Source organism: Typopeltis vanoorti, chromosome 20, assembly GCF_054136105.1.
Source record: "Typopeltis vanoorti isolate ZY-2024b chromosome 20, IOZ_Tvanoo_1.0, whole genome shotgun sequence".
Lineage (NCBI taxonomy): Eukaryota > Metazoa > Arthropoda > Arachnida > Uropygi > Thelyphonidae > Typopeltis > Typopeltis vanoorti.
The window spans coordinates 36,410,787-36,430,286 of NC_143568.1; the positions used below are offsets into that span (position 1 = coordinate 36,410,787).

At 34.8% G+C, this 19,500-nt stretch overlaps 1 protein-coding gene across 1 annotated transcript in view; it reads left to right on the forward strand.

The window, feature by feature from the left end:
- LOC150095367 (signal peptide peptidase) overlaps window positions 1–19,500 on the forward strand; it is a 214,708-nt gene that overhangs the window by 167,075 nt on the left and 28,133 nt on the right. Inside the window, exon 9 of the mRNA XM_090409987.1 lies at window positions 9,213–9,315. Coding sequence (XP_090266113.1) covers window positions 9,213–9,315 — 103 coding nt within the window. The remainder of the gene's footprint in view (window positions 1–9,212; window positions 9,316–19,500) is intronic.

Sequence of the window (19,500 nt, forward strand, 5' to 3'; positions counted from 1 at the left end):
AAACTAGTCTATCTATGTCCTAAACACATCAGTTCACACTTCACACATGCAAAATAGATGAAACTCAGAAAACAAAAACAGCAACTCATGGCAAATGACAGTTCAATTAGATTAGTTGACACAATAACCAATCATAACAGCCACCAATTTCTGGGTGGGTGCTATTTTTTCAGTGCACACCCTGCCTTGCCTTCTGAGTGGTGTAAAACCACTGGAATGCTAAGAATTAGAGCCATTGCACCATTGTACATCTGTTCATAGGATTCAAAGGTGTCCATGTTTGTGACTGCACACCTGGGCTAGTAATGCAAATGTGATGCAATGTTTACATGTCAAAAAGTGTCATCTTCATGAAGCATTAGTATATTATGTTTAATTTTAGGAATTGCATAAGCCTGGAACAATTAGGGGAGTCTTTAACAGGAATTAGTGCAAAAATATAATATTGGTGGTATTGCTATTCTGTGGGTATGCACCTAGCACACCCTGGAATATAATTTATCTGATCTTTAATATTTTCATTATTAAAGAAGATGTACTATTTATTTTGACTGCAAATGAATTGATGAGCAAAGCATTTGTCAGTATGTTTCTCAGGAAACATTGAAACAAACATAAAAATGTTATGAGAAACAGCTAAATAATTCTGTTTTTACATATTGAAAAACAGAATTATTTGAAGATTTAAATGATAATTAGAATAAGGTTCCAGTCAGAATAAGCTAGATATATAAAATGAAAGTTGAAATTAAAACAAAAGTCAAAATCACAAATAAAATGGCTGTCTCCAACCACAACCTTTTGGAATTTGTTTGAAGCTTTGCCGTTTAAATTTTAAGGGCATAGCCACTTCTGTAGAACAGAAATGAAAAATATAAGAATGAAATAAAATATTGTGCAATTCTCTAATATTTTATATATTATTCATCATGTACAGGTGATCTTTGATTAAATATTGGATAGTTTATTTTTTGTGAATGCCAACTTTTGGAAATTATATGTGGTTTACTAAGTGCTGATATTTGTACTATGTTTTTATTTCTATGCATTCTGAGCATATTTGTTTTTGTTCATCTGTCAGTACTTACATAAACAGATATTTTAGTTGCCATTTATTTCTTTGTTTACAAAAAGTGGAAACAAATTGTTCAGTATTTTACTTATCAGGAAGCGCTCACGTACATAAAAATCTCCGAGCACTGCATTGCATTTCATTTCCTTCTTTTTTGACTATTCACTTGACAAATTTGCCCAAAAAATAATTTCCCCTAGTTTACTTGCATACATTGCATTTTTTATCCTAAATTTCATAATTTAAACAAAAAAAAAAAAAAAAAAAAAAAATTGCTGCTGCTACTTTCCCATTCATTTATTTTGTGTTTTGGGCATAACTTAAGATGAATTTAGATTCTTATTGGTGGGGTAGTGCATGGGTTGCAAGATGAACGACTGATCCACAGGCTGGCCATGGGTATATAGCCATTCAGTATTTGTCTTTTGTTCTGCAGAAAGAGATGGTAATTAATATTTCCTTGTGATTTTTATTTTTTTAATTTATAACTCATGAAATGGACTTTGATAGTGATGAATGTCTTTTATATGAAGAACAAAAATATAATATGGTGAATGTTCTGATTCTACATTTTCAGAGAGTGAACACAAAGAATTAAGTTATGTCTATTCATGGCACAAAGTAACAAAGCTAGATTTTTCTCCCCTTCCCTCAAGATTTTCCAATGTTGCAAACTGCACCAACTCTATTAGCATCTCTGAAGGAAATCCTATGGGACTTTTCACTTTTTGATAAGTCAGTTGATGCTATAGTCGAAAAAACAAAAATTGTTATACTGCTCAGAGGACTATCAGAGATTTTTCCCTACCTACTTGCAGTTATCAAATTGGTCTTTCTAATTACCGACTCTTTTGGATTTAAAGAAATCCCTCATGGACATTCCATTCTTTTGAAATTCCATATCACTAAAAAGGTTTATACTCTTAATAAGGTGTTTGCATTTTTCAAATAATGATGTTGAATATGAGGCCGATATTCATCTTCATCCAAAACGGCGCAATTTTTTTCCAATACATGAAGACAATCATCATCATTAAATTCCTGACATATACCCTCAAGGGGTGTACAGGATATGATAGTACTACATGAAAAACTTACATCATTACTAAATTCCTATCTACAATTTTCCTCCAAATCAATCTGTTACCTGTCAAGACTCCAACATTATCAGTTCTTATATTCTATCTTCTAAGGCACTTTTTTACTATATCAATCCACCTATATCTGGATCTTTTTCCTGCCAACCCGGCAGAGAATACTTGTTTTGCTAATCTTTCCTCTCCCATTCTGTTTAAGTGACCACACCACCTGAGATTTGCTCTGCTAACACATTCCTGGATGCTAACAATGTCTAGTTCTTTTCTAATATCCTCATTTTTAATATGATATTGCCATTGATCCCATCTGTTCATGTTCCTAATCTTTCTCAGGACTCTCATATCTGTAGTCTTTGGTCAAGTGTTTTACTTCTGACCCAGCTCTCAGATCCATAAGTTAAAATTGGTTTGAACACTGTCTTGTATACAACTAATTTAGTGTTTAGACTAGTTTCTCTCTCTTATTCCATATAAATTTATTCATTTAACTTCCTACCATACTAGCTTTATTCATTTTTTGTATATTTCCATATTTAATATACCATCTTCATTAAAAATTGTGCGGCTAAGTAGCTGTAATGTTTTACCTTTTCTATAAGTTCTTTATTCATTATGTAGTTGATATTTTCAATGCTTCTGCCTAATTTCATTGTCTTTGTCTTTATATTGATGATTTTCATACCAAATTTATTAGAACAAATATTCAGTTTAGTGAGGAAATCTTGCAGATCTGTAGCAGATTTATTTAGAAGTATAACATCATCTGCATAAAGCAAAGAGCTGAGATTAACATCTCCAATTTTGATATCATGTTTAATACCACTTTCCTTCATAATGGGATTCATATAGATAATGAATAACAGAGGGATAACGTACATCCTTGTCTGACAAGGATGTACGCTAACACCAAATTTAACATCAAACCATCTTCCTGTACTTCCTTCCATTCTAACTGCTGACTTACAACTCAAATAAAGACAAAGTATTGCTTGATATAATGCCCCATTGTTTTGAATAGTGTTTCGAGTAGCTTCTCTCTTGTCACCTTGTCATGTGCCTTGTCCACATGTACAAAACTTAAATACAGATCTTTGCTATATTCCAATGATTTTTCAACTATTTGTCGTAGAGTGAAAATCTAATCCTGACAGCCTCTATTTGGCCCAAATCCAGCTTGTTCATCACTTCCCTTCCAAAATTCGTCTCAACTTATACTTGCATAAATCTTACCAGGAACACTCAGTAGGGAAATACCTCTATCATTCTCACATTCAGTTTCACTTCTTGTGTCCACCATGGAGTTCTGATTTTTCTATCCTTGCAGACAACCTTACCACATGCCTGAATCAGTCAATCTGGCTGAATCAATCAATCAATATTTTCCTCGGGGCTTACCACTGAATCTCCAAGGTTTGGTTCCTGTTCTCAAACTCTTTCATTTTTTCTTCAATAATGTTTGTGTATTTTAGTCTGCAGTTCACATCTGAGAGCTGCTCAACTTTTATTCGCTTTAAAACTTTCTTACATGTTCTTCTTTTCAATAAATATGTTTTAATCCTGCTCAAGACTAAATGGCAATCACTTCCAATTTCAAATCTTCTGTACGCTCTAGTGTTCTGCACCAAAAGGAGAAAACATTACTATAAACAATATCATAGTCAATGAGACTTTTTTTATTCCTTGCCTCCTCTCTCCATGTTAATTTGTGCAGATTTTTTATGTTGGGACATTGTGTTAGTAATGATGATAATAACCAGTTCATGTCCTGAGCAGAAATCTAACAGATATTTGCCATTATTATTAGCTTTGCTGTTTTCTCCAAATTTTACCAAAATATTTTTGTATGTCTTTCAATCATTTCCCACTCTGCTATTTAGATCCCCAACAAGGACCAACTTTTTATTTTTCATTGTGTCAGTTGCTTACTCTAAAGCCTCAAAAAATTCCTCCACTTCTACCTTAGTAGAGCCTTCTGTGGGACCATAGGCACAAATAAGTCTCATTGTCCAGTTCCCCCATTCTGATATTTGCCTGCTTCACTCTACTTGATATTGCTTGCCATTCAAGAAAATTAGCCTTGTTATATTATATTATATTCAGGCTCCACTAAATATAACATTTTGTATGTATTTCTCAGAAAGATCTCACCAGTTTTTGTCTTTTTGTTTCAGTCACCCCTATTATGTCAATCTGGTACTTATCCAATTCCTCAGCTTACTCCATTTCTTTGCCATTCAGGTTTCTTATGTTGAGTTGAGGTGTGTTTGATGATAGTCTCATGATTTATGAAGGCCACCTTGGTTGGGTGCAGTATTATCCCATTGCTAGATTTGCAATGAAGTTTTGTGTGTTATTCAAATCAAAGTCAATCTGTGTTTGCTCTGTTGCAATTTGTACAGGAAAAAACACTCCTCTAGACCTGTATGTGTTCACAGATTATGACTTAGATTAAGTATTTATTTGAAAACGCTCATTCCCTGACTACTGACACTTTTTGACACCACTATAGCTGGCAGATATCTTAAAGACTGTACAGACACATATGGTACTGTCTAGCAAATGAGAAGAGAGAAAAGAAGTGCCCCAACTGAAGAAGAAACTATAGAGGTGAAGGAATGAGTTCACATGACCACAATGAAATTGAAAGCTAAACACAATGTGACTATTTTCAGCAGTTCATTCATCTCAAATGAAAAGAATATCAACATAATAATAAGCTGCTATCACCCTACTAATGTAGCTGATTGTAATACATTGTGGGTGGTGTGAAGTTTGTGCCATCAACATATCCAATAAAACGAAAGAAGAAATATTACACAATAATATTTTTCCATCTTTTGACATAGCTGTATGGAATTTGTATATTCTATTTGATTTCAGAATGAACTAATAGGCCTTTTTGTTGGAAAATATCAATAAATTGAATCCCCTGGTCATCCTGAAACTAGTCTAATTCCTTTTAGGCAAATTTCCCAGATGCTGTTCCTCCTACAGAGAGAGAGAGGGAAAAAAAAATGTATGTTGTATATGCAAAGTGGGGGGGATGCAAAAGGAGCAGGGGGAATCAAGATATTTCTGCCTTGATTGTGATGTTGGGCTATGTGTGATGCCATATTGATGGTCAGCATGGTCATAAGAGAATATGACACAAAAGTAAATTTTTAAAGTAATTTTTTTATCTTATTTTCTGTTTATTTTTCTTAACCTATCATGAATGAATTGTCACTTCTAAAATAAAATAAAAACTGGATTTTATTTTTGTTCTCTATCTTACACACCAACTTATCATGTTGTACTCTATCAAATGCTTTTGCAAATTCCAAGAATATCACTGTATATGATTCTCCCTTATCTAACACACTCGTTACCTTATAAAATACAAGTAAATTGCTAAATCAAGACCTACCCTTTACAGATCCATGCTGACCATCATAAAGTATGCTATGTCCATCAACCCAATCTTGTATTCTATTCCTAACCAATCTCTCCAACACCTTGACTACAACTGCAGTTATACAGACTGGTGTATAAACTTCTGTCCTAGAACCATGCTTGTGGAGGTGGTACTATTTTGCCTTCTTTCCACTCCTTAAGAGCCCTATCCACTGCAAGACTCCTTAAATAACCAGGTCAAAGGCACAACTAACTGTTGTGCACATTCCTTAACAATACATGGTGATATGTCACCCATTCTCACAGCCTATTAATATCTAACCCATTCGACACCTGATGCACTTCAGATTCTTTCACTTCCAATTCTCCCATCACTTGCCTCCCTTCTATATATTGCATTGCATTGCATCATTACACCAGTATGATATACACTGATAAAGTGCTTGTTCAATAATTTCACTATATCCTTTGCAACTGTTATCCTGCTGCCATGACTATCCACCAGTGTCAATCTGTCATAATTATTCTTTCCCTTGATTGATATATAGTGGGAAAAATTTCCTTGTTCACCTTGGCCTGACCAGCCAGTCTCCTCTCACACTGCATCTTTTCTTTCTTTACCATGCTCATCACCTTCTTAGCCTGTACTATATACCCTTCATGAATCCGATCACCACCAACTGTCTTGTACCTTCTCCATAGCATTTTCTTATCCGACACAGCTTGTCTTGATTTCACTATTCATCCATTTCACTCCTACTCTATTTATCACTTCACCCTTGGTATGCAGTTATACATTGCTTGTGTCAGATACTACATTGTGAATTTCCATGCAGTCAACATCTTTTCTGCTCAGCTCATCTACTCCTATAATCACCTGCTTTATTCTTCCATATATATCTATTTTTGGAAGTAACCTTTTCTTGTTTCATCACTTTCCAAATAAGCACCACATTAACAACTACATCTTGTGAAGTTATCACCAAATCCAAAACATTAAAGTCTCTAGTTGCTTTGGTCACATGCTGCTTAAGATATTTATCTCTCAGAAATTCAACAACTCGCTGTCCTTGTTCCCATGCACTATCTCCTCCTTCCATTCTATATCCCTGTAAGTAAAGTGTTCCATCAGGATCACCTTCTTTTTTACATGCCTAACCAAACCAATTTGCCTTCACAATCAGTATTCTCTACATTCCCTGGCCTATAATGGCATTCTATTAGGTATACTAGCCTGTTAATTTCAACTTCACACATTACAGATTCAAAATCTTTGCATGCACTGTCAACTTCCACACTTTGCCAGCACTCTCCCTCCTCTTTTCACATTCCTATCCTTCAGAAAAATTAGATATTCTTCCATTTCTTCTGTTCCCAACATCACATCCTCCTCAGACAATCAAATTCCAATTATCTTTGGGCATACTGACTCAATCAATGCAACAAACTCAGCTCTCTTGTTTCGAATACTTCTTACATTTGTGTACAAACATAACACTCCCTGTATCTTTGAGTCCATGCTGCCATCACCAACATTCTCTATTCTAGCTGCTATACTACACACCTCTCTCTCTTCAGTCTGATCACTTCATTTTTCTGATTCTGTGTGATTTCCATTCTTCCTTGTCTCATCCTCACCTTTATGCATTCCATCACCTTGTGCTGCTACAACCATATCTTCAACCTCGTATCCATCTTTCTTCTGTCATACAATCTGTTTAATTGTGTTATCCTGTTTCACAAGTAGACATTTACTGCATTAACTTCTCGACTCTGTCTCTTCTCAGAAAACACTAGCCTTTCTAAATGCTCAACACCAAACCCATTCAAATGCAATCCATCAACTTTAAACCATTCCAACTTTCCTTCAAATTCACTCCATAGATTTCCAAACTGTGAACCCACTTTGCCTCACACAACTCAGCCATCTTACTATTCATTATCTCTGTTCTCCTTCTGAATTCACTATTGTCATATCTGGGCAACACAGTAACGACTTTTCCAACAACATTGTTATCCTTTACCTGCTGCAACAACTTCCTCAAGTCTAAATTATATATTTAGTTTAATCCTTTATTCAAGTGTAAGCAAACGCCTGAAGTATCTTCAGGACTGGGGAAACTCATGGCGAAGGTGGACTAACTTCTCATCACTTGCCTTAGTATCCCATAATGCAAAGCACATCTCCTTGCAGACATGTATAATGCTATGCATTATGGGAAGGGTCACTACCCAGACTGGTTTCGACCTTTATTGAGGTCTCTTCAGTGGGAGCCAGACCTAGAGGTGATGCCAAGGTTGAAGCAATGCAGAAGTCATATTTCCTTATACGAGTTGCCAAAAGGTGTCACACCTTATTAAATTACTTTGGATTAGAGAAAGATGTTGGAATTTTTTTCACTTGGTTAGACTATAAATTATATTTACTTTAATCCTTTATCCAAGTGTAAGCAAACAAAGTTTAGTCCTGAAGTATCTTCAGGACTGGGGCAACTTGGGGCAAATGTGGACTAACTTCTCATCACTTGCAGACATGTATAATGTCATGTATTATGGGAAGTGTCACCATCCAGACTGGTTTTGACCAGTCTGGATAGTGACATATTGAGATCTCTTCAGTGAGAGCCTGACCCAAAGGTTGATACCAAGGTTGAAGCAATGCAAAGGATTAAATATATAATTTATAGTCTGACCAAGTGAAAAAAAACTTCCAACCTCTTCCTCAAGTCTATTGACATTCTTTTTTTCCCCAATTCCTTTGTTCTCACAATTACCACTAATTTTAATCCCATTCTTTCCTTTTCTGCAAAACATCAGTTATTTGTTTCATTGTTCCATCAGGAAAGCATTTTTTGTGGACCTCAGTCATGACACCTCTAATGATCGAGTTCCCATGACTCTTTCTTCATAATACTGACTTTCTCCTGCTCATTCTCATCAGCCAATCTCTTCTTTAGATGTTTCATTTCACTAACTCCTGCCTAAGCTCTTCTACTACAGTCCTGACTCTTGCACCCATTTCTAATCACTCTAATCTATCAAGACACCTTTCACATACATTAATGCTTTCCTTTTTTTCATTACCCAAACAGCCCACAAATCTTTCACATTTTTCGTTGCATACATATAGAAATTAATGTGACATAAAATAAAATAAAAAAATTGGAAAAAGTTAGAATTCATCATTAGCTTTATTTGAAAATTAGTGGCAAACAATGACTATTTTGAGCAATAAATAAGTTGTATGCCATTTTGCAGCATTTTCAAAAATTTGTCAAAATGAACTTTTGATGCCTGTATGTTATTTATTTACCTTGAGGAAATATTATTATTCTCAAGTCCTTCAGTTTATCATGCAGCATAACTGGCCACAGCTGTAATACTGATTTAATCATTATTGAACTATTATTAAAAGAATGTCCATATTTGTAGTTTATCAATATGCTTTATTTTTAATTAGAGTAAATTCAGATTTTATTTTCATAATCTAGAAACATTCAGCCTTTAATAAGTTATGTTCTTTATGTAATATTTTATCTGATGAATACTAATGCAAGTTGAAATATTTTTAGATGCTTCATTGAAAATTAATTATTTGATTAATTTAAATATATTGATTGCTTTGTTTATAGATTTGTTTTATTTTTCAGTTTGAAACGAGGCAAAAATACATATTTTTACTCTAGTTTCATAGCATACTTCTTGGGATTAATAACCACCATAGTAATAATGTCGTATTATAAGCATGCTCAGGTATGTTTATATGTATAGCCTTTCTTTACTGATTTTGAATATATTATAAATATACCACTAAACTAAATGCTAGCTTTTTCTTCTTTTTACATCTAAACCTTAGATTTAAAAAATAAAAAATAAAAAAAAAAAAAACTATTTGCCTTCATTTGTAATGCAAGTATCATGATTCTTAATAAAATTGTGGAAGGGGAAAATGATATTTTCATGTTTATTTCTAAATCACTGATATAAATTATTACTGTTTAAATGACCACTGAATATAAATATTCGTGTGGACAGACTTATGTGTTCGTCGAACATGTTGTTTATTATTTTAACGGTATAATAGAACACAGAAACTAAGTAAATAATTAATTTATTAACTTGATGCTGATATTTCGCTGGTATTATAACCAGCATCTTCAGAGCACAAAAACACTGTTTGTCACAATACGCAAGACTAAAACAACATGGTGTACTTAAACAAAATTGTAGCAGCAACACAAAGACTAGTCCTGATTTTGGCGCCCTCTATCTGAAAAAAAAAAAAAAAAAAAAAAAAAACTTTTCCAGTTGATCCTGTGTGCAGGATCAACTGGAAAAAACACAAAAGTACTACACAGAAACCCATATAAATCAGAGAGATTGTTCTTAGAGGCAACAGAAGCCCTAAAACACACTCCAAATCTCAACAAATATGGCTGTATGCCGAAGATCTGGGAGACAGTCATATTAAGAAAAAACTAGCACTTTTCTAGGACTCTAGTAATATATGATAGCGTTTTTTTTTTTTTTTTTTTCTTCAGATAGAGGGTGCCAAAATCAGGACTCTAGTCTTTGTGTTGCTGCTACAATTTTGTTTAAGTACACCATGTTGTTTTAGTCTTGCGTATTGTGACAAACAGTGTTTTTGTGCTCTGAAGATGCTGGTTATAATACCAGCGAAATATCAGCATCAAGTTAATAAATTAATTATTTACTTAGTTTCTGTGTTCTATTATACCGTTAAAATAATAAACAACATGAATGAAAATATTGTTTATATTCATCATCCATTTCATTAAAAACATCTGTTAAATATTTTATAGTTCCTTTAGCTCTTCAATTTCATGTTGCCCAGATGGTATACTAGGAATACTAGTCTATGAAGACAAAAAGGAGTGATTCATTGCATCCCATAAATGTGCATTGTTTCGTATGCTTTTCACATAATATGAACTTGAAATTTTTATGAAGCCGCTTCAGAAAGCTTCCAGTAAGTAGGGTAACAGTCTCACACTGAGTTATGAAATTCATCTCCCATCTGGATGCCTATGAATATAATAACATTCACAAACATCTATGTCAATGAGATTCAAACTCAAAATAACCCATAACCTATGGTTGGAGATATACTTTACTCACTTAGCCAACCAGGCCAGAATTCATTTTGTCTCTGTTGCTCTCGTAATATCATCAGCCATTCTGAACTTTTTCATTTCCTTTCTATAAATGATTTTCTCCTGTTATCATCCATCTCTAACCTTCTGAAACCAACTTCTTCCTCCTTCATTCTGTCTGTGTCCATGTCCATTCTCTAGAACAGCCTCTCTCACTATGACCAGCTATTTAATCAAAAAACATGAGCAAATTTTTTTATTTTTTACTATCCTCTTATCAACACTAGGCATTGATGTGATGTCTTGTAATTTTCGTTGACGAGTCATACATACATACATACATACATATATATATATATATATATATATATATATGTATATATATATATATATATATATATATATATATATATATATTTATTTTAAAAAATAGATTTAATGACTAAAAATCGAAATAACTTATAAAGATTTTAATAAGAATAATACGGCTAGTTTCGGCTTATAAGCCTTCCTCAGGTATTCTTAAAGGACGAGAATAGTAATAAACATTGAAGTATCAAAACAAACTGGAAATTACAGGTAAAAATTGCCACACATAATTGATACATAAAAAACGTATTTTTTCAAGTTGTTCTAACAGGCGTGCCATTGTTTATTGCAAGTGTGTGTGCAGGCTCATATGAACGCCAATATTGAATAACTGCAGCATGGCTATCTGGGATGTTATAACTCAAATTGTTGTTTAAATGGACAGGGTTCAGCAGGATTATATATATATATTAAGTAAAGGTTGAACTTTTCTAATACTGAAGTGAAACATGATTCTGATGTCCCTTTTCCATCAGCAACGATATGACAATGGAGATGAGACTTTTGCTGTCAGCCGTATTTTACACAAATAGTCCATATGCCTGCCAGAATACCAGGTAATTCTAATCAGTCTGTAAATACTGTAGATTCCTTTCTTACTCGTGACTCTTCTATATGTAGTGTGGATGTGTCCTCTAGATAATTTGGGCCATAGTCTAGTGATGATTTCTTCTCCCATGGAGCATTGCTGACAGCTAATCATGTGTTTTGGCATAAGAATGCCAAGTGGAATGAATATTTGTGACTCTGTGCCTCATTTCCTTGACTGGATTGTTATTATGATCCAAATGTTTGCACTGATGTACTGAAGCAATTCTTAATTGATATGGAAACGTTCATTTCCCGTTCCATTCTGAATTCTTTTAGCCAAGCCCCAAGAAGTGTACTGTAGCTATACAGGAGAAGAACCTTATAGCATATCATAATGGATTTTATTGAAATCTCCATCTTCCTTTATGGTTCATACCAAAGCCTAAAATTGCTCCAATACATTCACGAATCTAGGCAAATCTTTGACAGAGCACATAATTAATTGACATAAATACACTTATCTCATCGCCTTGGCAAATCTGTCATGTAATTAATGGACATAATATGCTGGTCTCATCAACTTATTTTGAATCTAATTCCACAACTGGATCTTTTTCTTCCCATTAAACACTGCATTTGCTAATTTTTCCTCTCCCATTTTGTTTAAGTGGCCACACTACCTTAGATTAATTTGCTCGTACATTTTAGATTCTAATGGTGTCACATTCCTTTCTAATATCTTCATTTTTAATGATTCAAGCAACAATGACATCTGTTCACTTCACTAATTTTCCTCAGAACTCTCATGTTTTTCTTAACTTTGATCAACTGAGTTATTTCTTCCACAACTTTTAGATCCATACCTTAATACTGAATTCAAAACCTGGTGTTACATCGTTTTCACCTATAATTCACCTGTATTGTTCTCCTTTGTGCCTACTGAGATATAACTTCTAAACTGACCATTTCTGGGGCTGTTTCCCTGTTTTGAGCTCTGACAAAATTTTTTTGTTTATGCTGTGCCAGTCAGAGCTCTAGGATAGAAATTGTTATCCAGAGAAACCTTCCCAGAAATCAAGTAATACTTTATCTAGTTTAAGTAGGTAAGTACATTTCAGAGTTCTCAGTATACAGTCATGGCCTTGACAATCTTAAATTTCCCCTTTTCCCTTTAAGCATAGGTTCGATAATTTCGTGAGTGGTAAAATTCAATCTCTTACTCAGACAAACTCAGGTATACATGGGAAAGCATGTTTATTAATTATCTAAGAACTTTTACAATTTGAACAACACATATATTCAAAACTAATCAAGATCAATACTAAATTACAAGTAAAGCAAGGCAATGGTAATCAAACAGGCAAGTTATTTATACACACTCATGATTCATCTAAATCACAAATATGGCTCTCGATATCAAACTAGATTACTGCTACTAATGGCCCATACACATTAACTTGGGTTTAGACAATTTATGGACGTAGACTACCAGTTCAATCAACATAACACAGGAAACTATCTCTAAAATCTCACTATCTTCTTTTCTAATCTCTGTCCATTTTACACATTCGTCACTAATAGATAATAAATAATACTAATAGATAATAGATAATACAAGGGTGCTTAAGGGTCAAAGCTGTATAACTGAGAGGATACCTCCACATAGCCTTTAAAGGAATGCGGAGAACCGACCAGGGCTTCTGACCTAATGTCCAATCCTCACCTTCTCGTGGTGCACCCTGTTGGGTATCTACTTTGATACTGAACGAACGAGGATGGGCTGGCAATTTGGGATTTAGCCGACCAAATTGTATTCTTATTGGTTAAACCAAAATAAAAAATGATGGTACAACATGACAAAATTTCATGCCGGCTGGGGCGTCGCCCGGTTAAACAAGGCCCCCGTTGTTTTCGCCAGGGAACCAGGGCGAACAGCGAAAAGTCAGCTACTGGAACAAATCTGAAAACAAACCCCAACTCAACATCACCAGAGTTGAAGATCGGTACTATCAACGTAAGAAGCCTGAATGGCAAAAAAATGGAGCTAGCTGAGGAATTAGATAAGTACCAGATCGACATAATAGGGGTGACTGAAACAAAAAAGACCAAAACTGGTGAGATCTTTCTGAGCAATAAATACAAAATGTTATATTCAGGCAATGACAATCAAGGAAAAGAAGGAGTAGCCATAGTATTCAACACAAAATACGAGGCTAATCTTCTTGAATGGCAGTCAGTCTCAAGTAGAGTAATGTGGGCAAATATGAGAATGGGGAACTGGACAATGAGACTTATTTGTGCCTATGGTCCCACAGAAGGTTCTACTAAGGTAGAAGTGGAGGAATTTTTTGAGGCTTTAGAAAAAGCAACTGACACAATGAAAAAGGAAAAGTTGGTCCTTGTTGGGGATCTAAATAGTAGAGTAGGAAATGATTGTGAGACATACAAAAATATTTTGGTAAAATTTGGAGAAAAGAGCAAAGCTAATAATAATGGCAAATATCTGTTGGATTTCTGCTCAGGACATGGACTGGTTATTACTAACACCATGTTCCAACATAAAAATGTGCACAAATTCACATGGAGAGAAGAGGCTAGGAATAAGAAAAGTCTCATTGACTATGTTATTGTTGATAGTGATGTTTTCTCCCTGGTGCAGGACACCAGAGTGTACAGAGGATTTTAAATTGGAAGTGATCACTATTTAGTCTTGAGCAGGATAAAATTGAATTTCATATTGAAAAGAATAATATGTAAGAAAGTTTTAAAGCGAATAAAAGTTGAGCAGCTCTCAGATGTGAACTGTAGACTAAAATACAGAAATATTATTGAAAAGAAAATGAAAGAGTTTGAGAACAGGAATCAAACCTTGGAGATTCAGTGGCAAACTCTGAAGGAAACATTGATTGATTCTGCCAGAGAGGCATGTGGTGAGGTTGTGTGCAAGGATAAAAAAATCAGAACTCCCTGGTGGACACAGGAAGTTAAAGAGGCAGTGAAGGAAAAGAAGAAAGCATATCAAAAGTTCCTTGCAAATAAGTCAGCTTTTACTCTTACAGAATACAGAGACAAATGTAAGAAAGCTAAACAGAGTGTAAAACTAGCTAAACAAAAGTCATGGGAGGACTTTGGCAAGAATATAGAAAATAAATATCAAGAAGGTGGCAAAATATTCTGGAGGTTGTTGAAGAAGCTTAGGAATGGAAGAAAGAGTGCTGTAAAAGGAATTAGAGATGATAAAGGTGAAATGAAAACAGGAGAAAAAGATATCCTTGAAGTATGGAGTAATTACTTTGAAAAACTGCTAAATGAAACGAGCAGTGATGACAGCACAGTGATAAAAAACACTGACCAGGCATGCAGTCAGGAATACATATCCATACTTGAAGTAGAAAAAGCCATCAAAGGCTTGAAATGTGGAAAGGCAGCAGGAGTAGATGATATTCGACCAGAAATGCTGAAGTATGGTGGTATAAGAGTCTTACAGTGGCTGCACTGCATAGTTCAGAAAGCCTGGACAGAGGGACGAATTCCCGATGATTGGAGTAGAGCTCTCATAGTACCCATATATAAAAAGGGAAATAAAACTGAATGTGAGAATTACAGAGGTATTTCCCTACTGAGTGTTCCTGGCAAGATCTATGCAAGTATACTTGAGAAATGGTTGAGAAGAATTGTGGAAGAAAAGCTTGGTGAAGAACAAGCTGGATTCAGGCCAAATAGAGGCTGTCAGGATCAGATCTTCACTTTACGACAAATAGTCGAGAAAGCATGGGAATATAACAAAGATCTGTATTTAAGTTTTGTCGATTTGGAAAAGGCATATGACAAGGTGCCAAGACAGAAGCTATTCAAAACGCTGCAGTTATATGGTGTCAATGGGGCATTATATCAAGCAATACTTAGTCTTTATTTGAGTTGTGAGTCAGCAGTTAGAATTGAAGGAAGTACAGGAAGATGGTTTAATGTTAAATCTGGTGTGAGACAAGGATGTACATTATCCCCTCTGTTATTCATTATCTATATGGATCACATTATGAAGGAATGTGGTATTAAACCTGATATCAAAATTGGAGATGTTAATGTCAGCTCTTTGCTTTATGCGGATGATGTTATACTTCTAAATAAATCCGCTACAAGTCTGCAAGATTCTCTGACTAAATTGAATAGCTGTTGTAATAGATATGGTATGAAGGTCAGCAATAAAAAGACAAAGACAATGAAAATAGGCAGAATCATTGAAAATGTCAACTGTGTTGTGAATGGAGAACCTGTGGAACAAGTGAAACATTTCAGCTACTTAGGCACAATTTTTACTGAAGATGGTAAACTAAATATAGAAATAGACAACAGAATCAGCAAAGCTGGTATCGTGGGAAGTCAATTGAATAAATTCATATGGAATAAGAAAGAAATTAGTCGGAACACTAAATTAGCTGTATACAAGACTGTGTTCAAACCAATTTTAACTTATGGATCTGAGAGCTGGGTCAGAAGTAAAACACTTGACCAAAGACTTGAGACCGCAGATATGAGAGTCCTGAGAAAGATTAGAGGCGTGAACAGATGGCATCAATGGCAATATCATATTAAAAATGAGGATATTAGGAAAGAACTTGACATTTTCAGCATCCAGGAATGCGTTAGCAGAGCTAATCTCAGATGGTATGGTCACTTAAATAGAATGGGAGAGGAAAGATTAGCAAAACAAGTGTTCTCTGCCAGGTTGGCAGGAAAACGACCCAGAGGAAGACCAAGATATAGGTGGATTGATACGGTACAAAGTGCCTTAGACGATAGAAATATAAGATCTGATAATGTTGGAGTCTTGACAAGTAACAGACTGATTTGGAGGAAAATTGTAGATAGGAAGTTAGTAATGATGTAATTTTTTTCATGTAGTACTGTCATATCCTGTACACCCCTTGAGGGTACATGGCAGGAATTTGATGATGATGATGATGATAAAATGAAGATTTGTACGTTACCACCTTGTTAGACGATTTCTCGATCCTTCTGTCTGTTCTTTGTTATGGATTGTCCCTCTGTACAGTGATCTGCCACCATGGAGTCACATGCTCGTCCCGAATTAGCCCCTTGTTTCTTCTGGGCTTACGAACTTTTCGCGTTGCTGCTTTTAACACAATTTACCTTCAAAGGGAATCCTTTGCTGCTTTCTCATTGGTTAGAACCAGACCGATGGCCAAAACGCGAAACACTGCCATCATCTTGTGCTAAACTTCTTTGATTCGTGCCACTCGGCAACTGAAAACACGTTGCCACTATGCCGTCTTCAGATGTCTTATCGGATATCAGCCATGCTGACCTGCTTCGGAACTATGAGCCAGAAACCCACGTTGAGGGCACATGCGACCAGGGAACACATAGGAACCAAATCCAGAAACGTAAAAGGAGCCAAAAGAGAGAGTCTCAAGCCATGTGAGTTCGTTTTTAAACTCTTCTATGATGCCCTCTTCCGTACTCCAACTTGTCTACAACGCTTTTCTATTTGCTGTCACCTCCTTGCTGAACGAGGATCGCTCTCTTCGGGGAACATGAATTTCGAGCGCCTTCCACGAATGCCTACTCATCGTTCGTTACGCCATCTTTGGTGGTAAACTGCAACCTTTGAACTTTCGTTCGCACGACAATACGCGATTTTATACATGGCATATTCAGTATGGATGTTTTTGAAAGTTTAAGATTTCCATCTATTTTAGACAATACTTTAAACATAGTACAATCTAATACTTATTTCCTTCTTCGATTTCATTTTAATTTAGGATTCAATTTTTTCCTTTATATTTTAATTCCCTTCTTAAGCAAAGTTAACATCTGCATTTTCACATATTATGTCTGTTTTGCCAAGAGTACAAGTGTGCTTTTGCTTAATATTGTTGTTCTTGTTAAATCTTGAATGGTGCAGTTGTATTCTTGATAGAACCATCATTCAAGATCTAACAAAGGCTCCTTCCTTTTCTAAAAAAATTTTCAAACAAAAATTTTTTCAACTTTCAGTTTTTCCCTCTCCTCTCTGGAAAATCTGCTGGGGTTTTATGCTTTAAAAATTTCTGATTTGCTCAGATCCGAACTAGATGGAAGAGACATTCTTGCACGCTTGGCTTGCACTTTTATACAAAATTTAAACTTCAAAATTCCCTCCCTTTTTTTTTCCTTTTCCAAAATTTTCACAAAATCCTGATTGCTGAGTATGAGATCGATGACCAACTCACAGTATTCAATCTAGTTCTTTTATCTCTTTGGATCAAACACATCCTGTCAGCTGCACCATTGTTACGTCCCCCCTTTCTATTGTTATGTTTATTTCATGTCTCTTCCTTCCCTTATCTCACTTCTTTTATATGCTCTAATCTTTACTCTTAACTTGGGGCCGTATTTTACTATAAGGTTATGGTTCGTGGGTTGAAAGCAAAGATATTCCCACCAGACAATGGCAATTCCTTTGTTTCTGAGCTAATACTGGTTCTTTCTTTGGGCTCAGGGAAAATTTCTATTTTTGCTGCACCACCCTAAGCTCTAGATTTTCAAACAGTGAAGAATCAAAGAACCAGTACCGAGCTCTGAACTGTATCCTTAATCTCTGAATCTTATATAAAATAACTCAAGTCTCAAATTTATCCCTATCTCAGTCTACAGTTGTGACCTCCCTTCCAAAATGCCTCCCGCTGTGGTTCGTTTTTTTTTTTTTTTTTTTTTTTTTTTTTTTTTTTTTTTTTTTTTATGGGGGGTGCAGTAGAAAATGATCTCAGGCAAGACAATTGTTAAATCAAAAGAAAACATTTAATTATGCACTAAACAAATTACAAGTCATCGATAACTTAGACATACGTTTACTTCGATATCAATCTCAGATAAATCATAAGCACTCAGTCTCTCTAATTCTATCTTAAACAAACTTAAGTATCAGTTCCGCATGGCACTCGAACAAAGGTGAAATAAAGGCTAATGACTCAACACTATTAAGGTTAATGCTGTCATGCACTAACTTCAATGTCAATTTCAGATAACATGTATGCACTCAATTTCTCTAATTCTATCTTAACAAGCACAGGTATCAAATCTATATAACACCCAAAGGTAACACAAAGATTAATGACACAATTCTACTAAGGTTATGCACTTCACAGACGTTCAGGTCATGCTCTAATTTCTACATTCATCTCTTGGAATTTAGTCTGTCTTTCTAAACTAGGTTTCTAGAGTCCTTACGTGAAATCACAATATTCTAGACTTAAACATTCTATTAAAAGTTACAATCACTCTTGAAGAAAAAAAAAAAAAAAACCATTAGAATATTGAAATGCAGAAAGGGAGCTGGAGCATGATATTTGACAGAAAATATAGAGATATAAATATTTTACAGGTGTTATACTGCATAATTTAGAAGGCCTGGTCAGAAAGTTAAATTCCAGATAATTGGAGTTGATTTACCATAGTACAGATCTGTACAATGGAAAATAAAATTGAGAAGTTGTAAAAAGGTTTAGGTATCAAATTTTTACTTTTAACGGGAAGTTGAAAAATGATGGGCATATAATAAGGCTAGGGAAAAGCTCTTACAATTATATCATTATATGATATAAAATTGCACATTGTAAACATCATGCTTAAACCTGTGCTTATGTCAGCATTGAGTTTATCATTGAAATTATAATTAAGGGAGATGGGAAAAAATAATTTGATATGAAATCTGTTGCAAGATGGGGAGGGGGGGGAAAACTGCTATTCTACTGTTATTCATTATTTGTATCGATAACACTATGAAGAAAACATTTAACTTAGTTAAATGAGATGCATCTCATTTAACAATCTTTCAGACTAATCACTCCTCCAGGCATCCATATACAGTCATCGGAACCCCAACTTATGTTGGGGTTCCGTTCCATCCGACAGGACGTAAGTC